Genomic DNA, 17573 nt, shown 5'->3' with positions numbered 1-17573 from the left:
GAGATTGGAAAACCCCAACCACTCTAACGAAGCTCCGCAATTTTTTTGGGTCTTACCAATTTCTGTCGTAAGTTCATGTTGGAGTTATCTCATATCACTTGGCCTTTGAGTCAAGTCACCAAGGGCAGAGCGAAATAAAAATTATTTTGGTTCGAATCCCAAAAAAGTCATTTTTTTGAGTTGAAACATCGCCTTTGATCTTCACTATTTCTCACATTACGAGACCTACAACAACCATTTCAGATTGAGGTAGAAGCCCCCGACTATGTTATTGTTGTAGTTCTTACTTAGCACGGACATCCATTGGCATATCACATCAAGAAATTTTCAGATACAGTCTGAAAGTATCCCACCTATGACAAAGAGATGTACTCCATTGTGCAGGCTTGTTGACAATGGAAGAATTACATTTTTAGGAAGGAAATGGTCATCCACATAGACCACCAACCCTTGTAGTTCATATAGACACAAGGGAAGTTGTGGAGCGATCACCGTCATAAATGTTCCACATACCTACAACAGTTCCCTTTGAACTTTAAGTACAATAAGGGAAGCACCAATAATGTTGTAGACTGCCTTAGCCAACTATCGGTCATGGTGCTGACCAATGTTCTTGACTCTTGTGGGCACAAGACTTCGGGGTGGCTGCATATGTGCAAGAGCGATTCAGAATTCAATAAGACATATCAAACACTCCTAGAAGGAAAGAAAGTTACAATTTTTCACCTCTAGGATACACAGTTATGTCAACTGGGACACCTCTGTGTTCCTTCAAGAGAGAATGCTAAGATGATTTTGGAGGCACACTATAGTTGGGTAGCTAGGCACTTCAAAGTAGAGAAAATAGTGGCAATGCTGCAGAAGTATTTTTATTGGCTCAACCTTCGAAAAGATGTTGGGAAGTGCATTAGATCCTGCACTGCCTATGTCATTTCCAAATCGACCATTGAGAAGCAAAGCCTGTATACCCCTCTGCTTACTCCTAGTCAACCTTGGGAATCCATCTCCATGGATTACATGTTGGGCCTCCCTTCTAATAAGCATGGAAACGACTGCATTTTCGTGGTCATCAACAAATTCCCCAAGATGAGCATTCTGGTAGCCTGCAAGAAGAATATCACATTAGAAGCCACTGTTAAGCTCTTCTTTGAATGAGTATGGATACACTTTAGGATCCCACAATCCATTGTTTTAGATCAGGACAACAAGTTCTTGAGTACATTTTGGTCAAGTACCTGGTTGATGTTAGATACCAAGCTCACTAAGTCCACGACTTTCCACCCCCAAACAATGGTCATCAACATGATCATCGTACACATATGTGCATGTACAAATCGAAGCTTCCATGCAGATGGGACGAAAGCCTCCCCTATGTCCAACACAACTACAACATAGATCTCCATACCTCAACTGGCCATAATCCCTTACAGGTGGGGTTGGGATTCCAGCTACTATGACTCATTGATGTGGCCATACCATTTGCAGCTACTCAAGCAACTTTGGCCCATGTCTAGTTCGAAGTTGATAGGGCTAACAACTTCATTGATATCATCCGCCACATCCACCAGTAAGTTGATCTAGGTGGATGTTGGTGGCCACCCACCTATCCCATTTGGACCCCCACAATTGTCTCTTTCAATTTTTCAGTTTCCTTAATTATAGCGCAGTTTACTATTTTTAGCAGTTTTTCGAGTCCTAAACTTCCGGAGCCGTTTTGAGGCCCTAAACAACGTTTTTTGGGAAATCTACCTCCGTGATTTTTTACATAAAAAACATCTTTTCCATTGTAGTCCTCGGAGAGATATTTCCAATGGGCTATCATCCGCATCAAACAGAGATTTTATGCTAAAGTTATGACCCCGGGAAGTTGATGTACCAATTTACCCAAACGGGACCCATAGTTTGGCGTTTCATCTTCTAGGGTTAGGTTTTGGAATGTTAAGGGCTTTCCATTGTTTCTCAATAATAAATATGCCTTCGAGCCTCATTGTAAAGATAGTTCGAAATAGTTCAGAGGCATGTAGCCGACACATCTCTTCTCAGAGATAAGCTACCATCACCCTAGCTGGGTTATTTCTATTTGTAAGCATATTTCAGTATTCTCCATTAATGAAATGAAGTATTATTTCCGCTGCATCTCTGTTTTTATGGTTATCGCATCTCTGTATTTATGGTTATCTCTGTAATCTATTGCGTTCCTACTTAAATCCGGATCATAAGTCCATGACATATTTGACAAAGTCAATACTAAGTACAAGTTGCAACATGATTAGACTCGGGTGCCACATTAGTTCTAGGTGGGTGACAAAGTTTGGGTACATTTGCAAAAGGATCGCTTCACTAGGCCCCACCATAAGCTTCGACCCCTCTGATATGGGTTGTACATCATCACCAAGGTTATAGGGGACAATTATTTCTAGCTCACCATTGCTCCATTCCTTGGCTTGCACCTAGTGTTCAATGTAGATCATCTTCGGCCATACTTTCCACCATTACAAGACACATCTTACGTTGTTGAACAACTCACACCAATGGATTTAAACCCAGACTTCACGGAACATGCCACAACTAATCATATCATGGTCACACAAATTAAGAAAACTCTCTAATAGAGGATCTAGCTATATCGAGTTGTCAGAGAAGACCAACTCCCTCACCAGGGAAAGTGGTTCACTACGGACCAGGTTCAACAAAAATTTCCTCACCACATGAAGGTGTTGCACTCAATGAGGACGATTGCTTCCTAAGGAGGGAGGACTAATCTAGGTGGATATTGGTATCCAACCACCTATTCCACATATACCTCTAGTCAGTTTCATTAGTTTCCTTGTTTATAGCAGCATTTAATATTCTTAGCAGTTTTTTGGGTCCTAAAGTTCTGTAGCAATTTTGACCCCCTAAATGGTATTTTTTTTAGGTTTGCAATAGGCCCATACATATAATATTGTAGTACTTAGAGAGATATTTACAATGAGGTATCGTACACACCAAACAAAGATAACATGACCAAGTTACAACCCCAGGAAGTTGGCTTCCCAACTAACCCCAACATGACCCACAAACTCTTGGCGTTCCATCTCGTTGGGCTAGGTTTTTGGTTGTTTAGGGTTTCCCCTTGTCGTTAATAATAAAAAGGCCCTTGAGCTTCATTGAAACATAGTTCAAAGGCATGTAGCCGCCACATCTCTTCTCAGAGATAAGCTACCATCGCCCAAGCTAGTTTATTTTCATTATGTTTGTAAGAATATTTCAATTCCTTGATATTAATGAAATGAAGTGTTATTTATGTTGCTCCATCTCTATATTTATGGTTATATCAATATTTTTTTGCATTCATGTTTAAGTTCGAATAAAAAAATGACAACTTTTAGAACTTATGCATAACTCTCCTCATTAGCATTTTCCATTGTCCCTTCTCCACCTTTTGTTTAGTTTTATACCTCCATTAGGTAGTTGGTGGGAAAAATTGTCTATTAACTAACTGTGTATTATGGTAAATGTATTTTCTTTTTAAATAGGAGAAGGCATTTAGGAGGGATCAATCTTTTAATTAATTAATTTTCTAATGTAGGTGGGTTGCCCGACTATGTTCATAAAGAATTCATATTAACCTTGTAGCTCCATAATAAAGCATATAGAATATGACATTATATCTAACAAAACCATCATGATAATCACATGTATAAAGTGAGCCAATGTCCATGAACATGTATAATAAAGCATATAAAACCATATGGTGTCTTCCATACATCATCATCACCAAAAATATGTACCATGATCAAGACAAATTGTTGTATGAAAAATATACCAATGTCATGAGTCTGAAATAATTGCAAGTAAAACAAATTAAAGAAAAGTATCTGCAACTAAAACAAAGTAAAAAACCATAATAACTACAAGTAAAACAAAGTAAAAACCATGATATCAAAAAAAAGCAAGTCAACTTCATATCTTTTGTTGGACTAGCCACATAGGAGGGTTTGTTTTCCTTCTTTTTCTGTCCTTGTATCTTCGAATGCATATTAGTGAAATAAATTTCCCTCCTCTCTCTTCCTTCAATTGTAGGGATTTTAGAACAAGCATTAGACAAGGTATCCTCAAAAGGGGAGTGTATAGGCATAACATATGCATGAAATTTATCTAGTGCCACCTATATAGGGGAGTCAACGGGTTGTTGAACATGAAATTATGTAGCATGAAATACAACAAATGTATCTAAGGAGGAGTAATGATAGGATGAACAAAGTGATGAGAAGAAGTGGGCCAATGAGAAAATCCAAAGGAAAGCTTGACAGGGTTGGCCTCCCATCCATCATTTTTAACTAGCTACTATTGGGGAGCCTAAGGTTCACGAAATTCCATTATACTTGGGTGACAAAAATACATGTTCTATGATGTGTTTGTAGTAGGGGGAGAGGGAGGAGGACCTTAAAGGTGCAAGTGACCAGTTTGAGTTAACTAGTTAAATTCCTCAAAGTGTGCATCAAAATAAATTGAGAATCTTGTCTTTTTGTTTCTAGTCCCTCTCTCCATGACATGTTAGTTATTTTGTTTTGCCTCCTTCTATTTTCTCTTGAACCTCTTTTAAAAAATCTCATGTTGTGATGTAATCAAAACAATTTTTTTATGTGACCATCAAACCCTTGATTATAAAATAGAAAAATAAATATTGTTTATAATCATGTTTTATATAATACTAGAGTCTTTGTATATACACAAGAAATTTAAAATAAAATGGGAGAGACATTGCATATGCATGCATCTAAGTCTAGTGTAGTAAAACATGTGAGCTAACACAATGACATAATAGGAGGAATGAAACATTTCTATTTCAATATGAGTTGTTTATCAAAATCATGGAACTATAAGGAAGAGTATTATGCAAATAATTTATCTCAAGGTGTTTTCCATTTTGGTAATGTCAGAAATGAGATATGACCAACACATATATCTCTCACAAAAGGGAGTGAAAATTATGTGAAATTTCTATAGCTGAGTAAAAGTTAAGCCAATATTCTAAGCTCATATTTTTTTAAAATAATATCCTTAGATATCACTGCACATAAGTGTTTATGTAAGTGTCTAAGTATACATATCAAGCAAATGCATAAGTGAATCTAATAATTTACTGGCAAATAACTATGCCCAATGATTATAAAAATGATTGGAATAAGGAACGTTGCTACAACATGGGAAGTGGCAAGTGTTAAGTATGACATGGAAAAGAACATTTTGTGGATCAATGCTTATTTTTTTCTTGAACGAGACATAATAAAAGGATTAAAAAAAATCATTTAATTGGCCATAAGTGAGTGAGAGTAAGTTGGCTCGAAATATGCATGAGTAGTAAAAGCCTAGGTCCTCATAATGAAAAAGGAAACATTCATTTACATGGTGAACTCAATGTTGATACAATGTATATTTAAATCATGAGTGCGTATGAGTGGGTGTTGACTTGAGATTTATGATTGAGATTTTGGATGGGAAGCATGGTGTAGGTTAAAACTATGTGATGTTACCATAATAACCATTCAATCCTTCATGATGTGTCTTTAGAAAAGAATAAAGAATATAGATATTGCATACATAGCACAAAATGAAACTATTTTTATTCATGTCACAAAGTTTACATATATAGGAATATAAATCACTGACTTCCATGAATCTAGATTCTAATAAAGTAGATCTATGATCGAAAAATGACACAACTACAACTCTTACACATAGGAATCAACAACTTCTAGAATAACACATTGAAACTCTCAACGACAACTTGTAATACACATAACACACATGGAAGCATTACTTCCAGCACCCTCCTTTAACGCTTACATGTAACAAATATAGAACACTCACATTATAATAATCAATAAATCTTTGTCACATTTGTGTGATATGGTCATTACTAGTACTCACATCCACTCTAAAATCTCACAGCTTCTACTCTTTTCCTCACCACAGTTTTGAGTTTCCCACTTGATCTATTTAAGACATAACCGCTTTAGAACATTGTTGATGTACTTTGCAGAATTGGCACTTCTCAACCTCTCAGAGCATGATTGGTTAGTATTTATACTAAATCATCCTATGAAACTGTCAACATTTGTTATATCTATGACCCTTCACAACCTTCATCAGTTATCTAGGATATCATTCTAGGTAGAGAATGTCTTCAACATACAATTCTACAACTTGACCTCATATAAAATAACCTGTACTGATTGTTTTGAAGCACAACGGGTCACACCATCTTGACCTTATTAAGAACTACTTGTAACTAATGGAACATGACGATTCACATTAGCCTATTCAATAGTTGACCTATTCTTTGTGGTTCCACATCATTTGATTTTTGCAAAATCATACCATCTATAACCAGTTTGAATCTTCCAAGAAAAACCACTAATTCAATTTACCACTTTTTTAATCCCTATATATCCTCAAGTCATAAAATATTCAAGACTCTACTTAAACAAATAAGGTAGTAAATAATATATAACATGCCAAAAGAATGTTTAACACAAAATAACTCTTTTATGTTTCATTATTTTTATTTTTATTTTTTTAATATTTAAATAATATAACCATGCCACTTCAAATCAGATCTTGGACCAATGAAGTTTTAGATGGCATCATATCATTCCTAGTTTGTCTTGCCTCCATCACTTGTCTCGACAACCTCAATGAAAAGTATATGTAATTGTGGAATGCATATAAGGTGAATTCCCTCATGGAGAATGACTCCATCCACAAATCGTGTAGTGATAATTTTATGTAAATTAATATTTTCTTTGAAGGAAACAACTGAGCCAAGCTAGATCGAACAAATCCATTGTTGCATACCTTGTCAAGCTCATGAATCCAACCAACAATGACTTACTTATCCTCGATTTCTATGTTGGTTATTATCTTCCATCACCCAATCTGCCAATATTCCAATGAGACAACACTGAAATGCATCCAATCAGAAACCTTGATCTGCAATCTTGATATGAGGGCACATGATCCATGGAAACCATTGAATTTGAACAAAATTTTGCCTAGTCTCAAACCCTTAACCTGTTTCAAGAGCACCAACATTATGAAATTTTCAGAAGCTTCAATGGCTCACAATGGCTTCAATCTGCACTACTTTCTCTATTAGTCAACAATCACAACAATTATTCCACACAGCAGATATTAGGGAAAAAATACAAATATAAGTTGATCACAAAACAATATTTCATGCAGGAAAATATATATTCTCAGAAGCTTTGAGCTAACCTATGTACAAAGATTTAATCATGCAAAATTGCCATGATTACAACCCCTCTCTCAAGAGAGGGAGGGTTGAACTTGCTATGATACCATGTTAGAAAAAAAGAGAGAGTAGAGATATTGTAGAAAAAACACAAAACCACATTACTTTTATTTATCTCACAAAGTTTACATATATAGAAATATCAAGCACTGACTTCCACAAATCTAGATTCTAAGAAAGTGGGTCTATGACTGGGACATGACACAACTACAACTCTTACACATAGGAATCAACAACTTTTATAATAGCACATCGGAACTCTCAATGACCACTTGTAATACACATAAAACATATGGAAGTACTACTTCCAACAATGTCTTAGCTGGAGTGACCTTTCCACATAAGGGAAATGGTTTTGTTGCTTTGACTGGCCACGTTGTGGGTTAGACCACCATGCTAAAATGAAGTTAAGAGGTCTTGGATACTTATGGTTGCAAAAACTAAATTATGAAAGAATTTCCATTCATTGTAGAGTTTTTTATGAGAGTGAGCATCCCTCAAATCCTATACCAAAGATGGGAGGAACAAAGCAAAGAAATCTAGCAAAATCCCTATTCGTGAGATGACGCCTCCTGTGATCATTACACAATCTCCAAATACGTTCACCCTCTAGTTCCACAGAAAGTGGAACATTCACAATAAACTACAATTTAACAAAAGAAAATTAGTAATGTGGAGGTTTCGAATATCACAACTAAAGACAATAAACAAATCACTGTACCAAGCATCTGGAAAATACTCAAGAGAAAAATGCTCCTGATGTGGAGTACCAAAAGATTGATAAAAGAAAAAAGCATATCTATGCTCTCTTCTTACGAGGATGTTCCTCCAAGAAACAATTCAAAAAAGCCCCTCCTTGGGTAGACCACATGGACGTGAAATAGATTTCAGTGGTTTCCTAGAATGAAAATGATTGCACAAATCAGATAGTGAAAGAGGTTCCATTGGTTTCCTAGAATGAAAATGATTGCAGAAATGAGATATTGAACCATGACAAGAAATACTTAATAGGAAACTTGGGTTGGACCCAAGTTGGAAAAAAGAAAAGAAACTATCCAAGAACAAGTGAATCTAAACTAAAAGGAAACTAATTTGAGAATAAGTTACAACTACTTTTGGATTTTATAGATTTTTGATAAAGTTTTTAGTTAGAATGAGATCAAAATTATTATTTTGTGAAGTTCTCAAGACATATTTTGGAATCTCAAACCTTCAAAAAATTATAGCAACATATTATAAAAGAAATGTAACAATTTCATCCAAATACCAATTTTATTAATATAAATTCTATATATATACAATAAAATTATCACCTAAAATTTTTAAAATTCATATATAATTTAAAAATTATAATATTTAATTGTAAATTTAAAATTTATAATAAAATACATTTATAATTTGATAAGATTCATAAAAAAAATATTCACACTTGTATTATCAAATTTCAATAAAAATTTGAACAACATTATAAATTTATATTAACAAAGAAGCATTAACTTTATTTCAAGTTCTTTCTATTCTAAAGCATGGATAGGTCTATAATACTTATGTTGTGGGATTCGTGTGTTGATACAATTCCCAATAGCCGGAGATATATAATACTTATGTTATGGGATTTGTGCGGTGATACAATTCCCAATAGCCGGAGATATTTAGCTGATGAACATCTCTAAATCGAGCCCCTGATAGTGTTTCGTACTTGGCCAGTAATTTAAAATGATATTTTTAAGACATATTTTAATAATTATTATTTTTAAGATTATATTTCATATAATTAATATTTCAACGGAAATGACCTAGTTGTACACTTTAACAGTCTTTTTGAGAATTGCATTGCACATTCCATCTCCAGAAATACGTAGTCATCTCGCAGTCCCCAACACTTTGAGATTTTGAGCCAATGAGCATCTCTAAATCAATCAATAATCCCACAAGGGGGTGTTTTGTACCACATCGATGATCAATCCATGACTTGGCCAAACGTTATTTCTCATCAAATCCGTCCATTACCAGAGTACAACGAAGATGGTAGAAAAGGTGCATTTTAATTCTCGAGGTCACGTTTATACTTCTGACTGAAAAATTGTCACAATTGAATTACGCGTTAACGCATGTGCCAATACGTTAGAACGCATGTGACTATGAAGGGGATGGGAGTATTGCACGATATATATATACGCATTTAGCTACGAGAAGGAGAGGAACGCACCGAAACCTGAAGGTCTCTCTGGTTGCTGGCCCTCTCTACATTGAGTTACAGAAAATCTGTGACTTGCAACTAATTTTGCTACAAATGGCGAGGAACAATATCAATTTCATCGTACGGATTGTCATGATCAGTTGGTATTGTTGGGAATCTATTGGATTGGCAAATGCAGGTCAGAAAGCGTGGAAGCGAGCTCATGCAACATGTTATGGAGACACTAATGGAATATCAACAATGGGTAAGCTGCTTCACGTCAACATCATCTGATTAAGACTGAATCTCCTCTATTATTTTCTTGAATTGTGTTGATAGAGACAAGCTGGTGCATCCATGCACCATCCTTCTAATTTTAATAATTTGGTTCATGTTGGGAGACATTGCAGGAGGAGCGTGTGGATACGATGATATGTACGCAGGTGGGTATGGGGCAAGCAACACAGCAGTGAGCAGCATAATGTTCAAGGAAGGGGCGGCGTGTGGGGCGTGCTATGAATTGTTGTGTGACGCAAAATCCGATCCAGCATGGTGCATCGACGGTGGGAGGACGGTTACAGTGACTGCTACCAACTTATGTCCTCGATCTGGATGGTGCGATGCTTCTCGCCATCATTTCGACTTGTCACAGCCTGCATTCACCTCGATTGCAGGCTACAAAGCGGGAATTGTGCCCGTTCTTTACAGAAAGGTGCCTTGCGTGAGAAATGGGGGAGTGAGGTTTAGTATGATGGGCCACGCCTACTACAATACCGTGGTCTTATCGAACGTGGGCGGGAGTGGGCAGGTGAGCGGCGTGTGGATGAAGGCCGATGGAATGGATGGTTGGCAACCGTTACAAAGAGGGTGGGGCGCCGTTTGGGGAAACAGTATTCCCAATCTGGAGGGACGAACTCTCTCCTTTATCGTAACGCTGCGCAACGGGAAGACGCGCACTTTCAACAACGTAATCCCTCCCAACTGGCATTTCGGGCAGTCCTTCGTGAGTGCTATTCAGTTCTAATAATTATATGTCCACAAAAAAAAAATTATATGGCTTCTCCTGCTTTTTATGTGTGAGAATAACATGGTCGTCTATTTCTCTGTGGCGTCTTAGATCAGCGGCTGAGACTCTAAATTCTCTCAAGAAGATCTTGCCTGTGTAGTAGTTCCGTAATTGTGTTTTGCAGAATTTTCTGCTGAGGCACGAGAATAACATGCGGATTGCTTTTGTGCCAACCCTTTGTCTATTCAAATTGAGGCAAAGTTGTGTTCGTAAACTCACTGTTTTTAAAGTATGATTATGAAATGTCCAAGTAGAATATAATCTTTTAGCCAATGTGAGGCATTCTGACTGGCCATGGCCGTGTGAACGAGGAGATTGTCCATATAGAATATAACTTTTTGGAAATAATATTTTTATCAATGAAGAATTATAAATATTTAATATTTATTTTCTTAAATTTTGTTTTTTATGGGTTAAAAAAAATAGAATAATATTTTTATCAATGAAGAATTCTAAATTTTTAATATTTTTTTATTAAATTTGTTTTCTATATGTAGAGATGTTGTAATGTAATGTATGTCTGGTATGGTAGAGATGTGATGTAATGTACTCGCTAATACTTTAATTAAGTAAAAATAAAATAAAATAAAAAACATAACATTAATTATAATTAGAGGTAGGTTCATTTTACAATTCAGTATGAGGGATGTGATCCGTGCTCAATATGGAGTTGACACATGTTCCTATTAAAATAAAAATATAATATTCTCTAAATATTATGGAGTTGAGCTTCTAATTACTATGTAAGGTCAGGGAAATTTCTTTTCTTCTTTTTTGATTGACTAATCCTTTTACAAGAAAGATATTTAAATAAAGCATATAAGCTAGATGGTCCCAATTTTGTAAATTGGAAGTTTAAATGGTAAACATTAATGGAACGGTTTTACATGTGGTCCATAGTAAGTGGAGATGAAGGAAAGCTAGATGTCATTGCATGTCCAATAGCCACATCAATTCAAGAATTAGAGAAGTGGGAGAATAAGGTGAAAGTGTTGTTAAGGATGTTCATAAATGACATTATCATTTCCAATATTCATGATTGCAAGACCTCTAATGAGACATGGACTACAATTAAAGACTAGTATGAATTTAAAAATAAAAATTGAATCCTTTCTCTAGAAAGTAATCTCCTCTCCATTAATATAGAATAAAATGAAACCATTAGTAACTTTGTTTAAAAAATTAAAGATTTAAAAGATAATATGGATGACATAGAAGAATTAGTATCTAGCACTAATTTTGTAACCATAACATTAAATGGAATGTTAGATGAATACCAAACAGGCATTATAGGTCTTCAAGCAAGCGAGAAAGCTCATACTTTTGGTGAGTGGGAAGGTATGTTAATGCAGGAAGAACAAAGATGAAAAAATCTAAGGCCTCAGAATTTAGATGGGGCATTAATGGTGAAAGGGAACAACCTTCCAAGGGAAAGCCATGGGAAGGAAGCAAAGGAAGAAAGCCACCAAATGGAATGTCATTATTTGGAATTCCATCATACATAAAGTCTCAACAAGGTATGGAGGTATGGCACATCCACAGGTTGATGTTGGGATGAAATGTTATTATTGTGGCAAGCTTGGGAATAATTCTAGAGATTTCTTTAAAAGAAAGTATGATGAATATAAAAATAGAAATAGAAGGAACATGGGTCATTTTTCTAATGGAGGAGAAGTAATGAATGATTTTATGAATATAATATTATTTGTTTCAAATGCTACATTATCTATTGAAATCAATGATTAAGATGCATGATTTGTTGACTCTGGAGCCTCTATTGAAATATATTGTAATAAGCATTGGTTTGGAAATTTCCATGAAACCAACAATGGTGCACATATATATCTTGGGGATGATTGTTCACACCAGATTAAAGGGTAAGATTATGTTCCTATAAAATTACCAAATTGTTTCATTAAATAGATTCATATTGTTATATATGTACATAGAATTAATAATGATCTAATCTTTGTTTCTACCTTAACAAACTAAGAGTGAACGAATTTAGTGTGATAGAAAACACATTTCTCCATTAATGGGGAGAATTATAATAATGGAGAATAGTGGAGAAATGTCTAGATTATTTCATTATTAGTCTCTTGTTGTGTTTTATTAATATTATGTGATTTATTTAGGTTCTAGATCCTATTTATCAGGAGGTTTTTCAAATTCCTCAAGTAATTTGTAATCATATATATATATATATATATATATATATATATATATATATATATATAAGTGTTAAGAAATCTAGGGGCAACAATTATAGGTGATTTCTCTTCTTTTGATAACTGATTATGATGTATTTTTACTTTATTTAATTAACTTCTTCTTTACTTTATCATTATTAATGTTCTATATCATAAAAAAAACTAATTAATTATAAAGAACAATGAAAGAACATGACACAATATGTGGGCGATCAGCCAGGGCCAAAACCTCTCCAATTGAGAGGAAAACCCACTAGAATTCTTGTCTTCTTATATAACTTCAATTGATGAATTCCAAGACCTATGACCTTTGACCAAGACCCTCCAAGACCAAGTTAAATATTTCCTCCTTGATGAGCTATCCTTCTAGCAATTGCTCAGCAACTCCCGCAATTTCAACCTCCAACAAATTCTTCTGCGACTTTGACCCCTCCAACAGATTGTTCTGCAAGTTCAATTCCTTTAGTATATTCTTATGCAACTTCAACCCCTACATTAGATTCTTCTACAACTTCATCCTTCAAGTAAATTCTTTTGTAGAAACCCTAGGTGACATGTGTGAGAGAATAATGGAGACCTTGTCCTTCTTTTCTTCTTCACTTGAGATGATACCTTATTCTTATTGACTCAGCTTACAATATATATTCCCTTTGACCCAAAACTCGACCTTATTGGAGTGACTGCAATTCGGTATCAGCTGCTGCAAGGTGATGCCCTAACCTTCACCCGTGTGAAGGAATATAGGCCAAAAAAATAAATAAGAAAAATAACTTTTCTTTTCTTCTTTTGGTCTTTCATTTCCCCAGACTTATTTCTCTTCCTTGTATGAGTTGGTGAGTGAATATGTCTCCATCAAGTGAGGTTGAAGTCTTTTTTATATATGTTTTCCACTAGGTCAAATTGCAACTTTTAGGCTGACTTATCTATTTGAGTAGGCTGACTTGAACTTTGCATCACGACGAAGTCTTGGAGGGTCTTTTGACTCAAATAAATTTTCTTTACAATATGTAACATTACCAAATGGGTCTTTAATACATAACAATGAGTCAATTGAATTTATCGCAAACCTAAAATCACTCAATGGGTGCTTGACCTAAAAATAAATTTCCTTGAGCATGAAACCCATGTCTCAAGAATATTAATAAAATTATTTTTCTCATTACACAAAATATATAAAATCATGATTACATATGTCATTATGATGACCGAACCCAGTTACATATTTCAACACTCCTACTTAAATAGGGAGGTATTCATAATCCATACAAGGTACTCAGACATTCTCAATCTGAAGAAATCTCATAAGAAGAGTTGGATTTGTAAGCCATCTCTTTGCATCATAGCAACCAACATTTTCACATAGAAAGGCCTTGAATAATATCTCTATTTGTCCACAAGATTAGATCACAATGTTGGTGAGACCAATGACTAATAAACACCATCATCATTGTCTCTCAAGACACATACCCCAGTCGAGTGTCCACAGGAAATGTCCTTCTAGGACTATGCTTATGTTGGATTGCTAGTCCTAAAATAACATTGGTTCTCTTCGACTACCCTTATTATGGATTCCCTAACTCATCCTCAAAGAGTATCAGATGCTAGATGCTTACCTAATCCTCCATGATTTCGTCACAATCTAAAGGCAAGAATGATATGTCTATCTCTCCCTCTTAACTAGGGAATATATACCCATTCCTATGAAGGGAATTTACCCAAGCTCCCTCTTATCCAAGAACTTATCCAAGCTCCCCCTTAACTAGGGACTTGTTTCCAACAAATTTATGCTCTTTGGTGGGGATCATGGTACCTTTAGTTGCTTGTTAGGCCATAAGGCATTTCCCTATGAAAAGAATTCTTCTGTAATATTACGTGTGCATTTGTGTACCTTTGATTTAGGTGTTAGACGATTAAAACAATTGGAGCCATTAGATTCATTCAATCGGTATTAAATTACTTACAAATTTAGTTATAACACTCACTAAGAAAGCAAGGATCTTCATCCAGCTTCATCTTCATTTTTTATCTCATTGCTTTTGGGTTCGCAGTAGCACAAAAGGAGCAATGGAGTTGTGACGTCCGACGAGTTAACCACTTGGTATGGAGTCGAGGCATTTTTGTTTCTTTCGATGAGCCAGGCTCTTGTCCTAGCCTTCACCAGGTGCCCTTGTTGCAGAAGCATTCTAAAACCTAGAGGATCCAGTGCATGGGCGATCATATTATGTTTTATTTGCTGGATAACATTCTTGATTTGCCCAAGCGTGCTTCGAGCAGGGGCAACGAGGAATGCCACGGGCTTCGTGTCTTCCTCAATAAAAATGAGATTCGCATGGGAGATACTATCTCAAATGCAATCCACACCGCCATTCAGAGTGCCTATGTTCACATTACCATTTATTCTGAGTTCTATGCTGAATCATGGTGGTGCTTAGAAGAACTGTGTTGGGTTTTAAGATCATATCATAAGCACAATAAGAAGGTTATTCCGGTGTTCTATAGTGTTCAGCCTGCAGACCTTCGTCACATTGAGAGCGGATGTTATAAAAATGCCTTTGATCAACACCAAAGCAAAGGGAGAGTCTCCATGGAAGAGATCAAAAAATGGAAGAAGACCCTCAGCGAGGCCGCAGATATTTCTGGCATATTCTTCAAACCGAACGAAAGGTGAATACATCCTTTTTTCATTTCTTACATAATCTAACTGATATATATAATTCCTATCTACTTTTCTCAATTCTAGCCATAATGAGTCAATATATCTATTATGTATGCCATTTTCAGTGACTATGGGGAAGTTTTGGGAAAAGTGTTGAAAGAGGTATTTAAATGGGGATCATTATATGTCGCCAAATACCCAGTTGGCCTCGACCATGTGGCGGAGGATCCCCTGATCAATGAAATTCTGAAACAAAGCGATGTCAGCGACACGATGATTGTGGGGATTGCGGGAATGAGTGAAATAGGAAAAACAACTCTGGCTAAATACCTATACAACCCAAGACATCTAAGTTTTAATGGAAAGTCATGTTCATGAGGAATTTCAAGAAGATGAAAAATTAGTCGTGCGATCCAAAGGGCAGTCTAGGGTACGAGAGAACCACCTATGGCATACTCATCCTTGAATGGTGCAAAAGCACCTATGACTCGGCAACAGAGGAAAAAAAAAGAAGTAAAAGTGGAACCCTCTCCCTAGGGAAATTTCTTGAGATGATCACAAAAGAATAAAACACAATTTTAAATTAAAATACTATTATTTATTTTTATATATTAATAAAAATACCTTCTTTATTTTATATATTGTTCCAATGTCTTTCAACATCCATGTATTAAAAAAAATTACAAAATGTGGAAGGAAATTTACAATTTATTTTCTCATTATTATTTTACAAAAATTACAACATTTTTGGATGTCTCAACCCATTTCAACAACATGGACTTGAAACTGAATCAAGTCAAGCAGGGGAACATGATGAAGACCAATGAGTTGTAAGTTAAGCATTATTGTGTGGCTAAAGAGAATAATAGCTGCTCATGCTGGCTGCAACATAAGTGCTCAGAAAAGCTTCAATTTGAGATGGCCAGAATTCTACTTTTATTCCTGCTCTTCTCATTGCTTTCAATATGTTATTGGGATGAACACATCCATACACCAACACTTTTCCATAGCTCACATCCACTTCCACCTTTTCAATGCCTGTTTCACATTACACAACATTATTATCATTATGTTTTATGTGTATCTATGATAATGGAAAATTTCATATATCTAATGAACATAGAACAATGTAAAGCTCAATCTATACATAAATTCAGGACTTACAATTAATAAATTTATTTAAACTTAATATCTCTGAACATCATAAACCTGAAATTAATTTTCCTTTAACTAATAGTTTTAGGGCTACAATTAGTATAATTACTATACTTATTTAAATGAAATTTAAGCCTCGAAATATTTGAGATCTCTATGAAGATGTTGAATTTGAAAACTAGTTTCTTTTAAGGTTCTGAACATCATAAACCTGAAGTTAAATTTCCTTTAACTAATAGTTTTAGGGCTCCAATTAGTATAGTTATTTAAGTGAAATTTAAGCCTCAAAATATTTGAGATCTCTATGAAGATGTTGAATTTGAAAACTAGTTTCTTTTAAACCTTAAAAGATTAGATATATCTCTAAACATGCACTTTATTGAGGACTATAATATGGAGGTGGTTTGATATCAATTATTCCTCTCATTAGGTGTAAATCCCTCATGACATGATGGTGCAAGAAAAGGGAAATAATACTAACAAGTCAAGAACAATTTTACATAGTTGAGATATGGATGCTGTCCACACCTGTTCAGATTAATTTTATATAAAATATTTTGAAAGATTTGTTATATTTTACTATTCCCCTACAACATTAGGTGTGAATTCCTCATGACATGATGGAGCAAAAAAAGGGAAATAATACTAACATGTCAAGAACAATCTTATATAGTTGAGATATGGATAGTAGGTGCATGATGTCCACACATTTTCAAATTAATTTTATATAAAATATTTTGAAAGATTTGTTATATTTTTGTTTAGTTGAGATATGGACAGTATATGGATGGTGTCCACACCTTTTCAAATTAATTTTATATAAAATATTTTGAAATATTTGTTATAGTTCTGTTTAGTTGAGATATGGATGGTATATGGATGGTGTATGCATTTTTTTGATTAATTTTATATAAAATATTTTGAGAGATTTGTTATAGTTTTGCAGATTAATTTTATATAAAATATTTTGAAAGATTTGTTATAGTTTTGTTTAAAGTAGTGATCAA

At 34.9% G+C, this 17573-nt stretch overlaps 2 protein-coding genes across 2 annotated transcripts; both read left to right on the top strand.

Moving 5' to 3' along the window:
* The first annotated feature begins 9593 nt into the window (after positions 1-9593).
* Positions 9594-10503, top strand: LOC149149623 (expansin-A2-like). The gene is made up of 2 exons (XM_089442538.1): positions 9594-9744; positions 9890-10503. The coding sequence occupies exons 1-2, from the start codon at positions 9594-9596 to the stop codon at positions 10501-10503; spliced, it is 765 nt and encodes a 254-aa protein (XP_089298664.1).
* A 4458-nt stretch (positions 10504-14961) lies between these two features.
* LOC149149622 (toll/interleukin-1 receptor-like protein) lies at positions 14962-15789 on the top strand. Its single transcript, XM_089442537.1, has 2 exons — positions 14962-15419; positions 15537-15789. Exons 1-2 carry the CDS (start codon positions 14962-14964, stop codon positions 15787-15789), a joined length of 711 nt encoding a protein of 236 aa, XP_089298663.1.
* Positions 15790-17573: the final 1784 nt, after the last annotated feature.

The sequence above is a fragment of the Pinus tabuliformis genome, chromosome 9 (assembly GCF_031772625.1).
Source record: "Pinus tabuliformis cultivar Carrire ecotype Pingquan chromosome 9, CPIR1, whole genome shotgun sequence".
Taxonomy (NCBI): Eukaryota; Viridiplantae; Streptophyta; class Pinopsida; order Pinales; family Pinaceae; genus Pinus; species Pinus tabuliformis.
Note: the sequence above shows the minus strand (reverse complement) of the source record. Positions and strands in the feature narration are given on the sequence as shown.

Excerpts from the sequence above, each read along its gene's own strand:
- LOC149149622 (XM_089442537.1), top strand. The coding sequence starts at position 14,962 with ATGGGCGATCATATTATGTTTTATTTGCTGGATAACATTCTTGATTTG. Across the intron at positions 15,420-15,536 it reads TTCTTCAAACCGAACGAAAG|TGACTATGGGGAAGTTTTGG; the intron begins GTGAATACATCC and ends TGCCATTTTCAG.
- LOC149149623 (XM_089442538.1), top strand. The coding sequence starts at position 9,594 with ATGGCGAGGAACAATATCAATTTCATCGTACGGATTGTCATGATCAGT. Across the intron at positions 9,745-9,889 it reads TAATGGAATATCAACAATGG|GAGGAGCGTGTGGATACGAT; the intron begins GTAAGCTGCTTC and ends GAGACATTGCAG.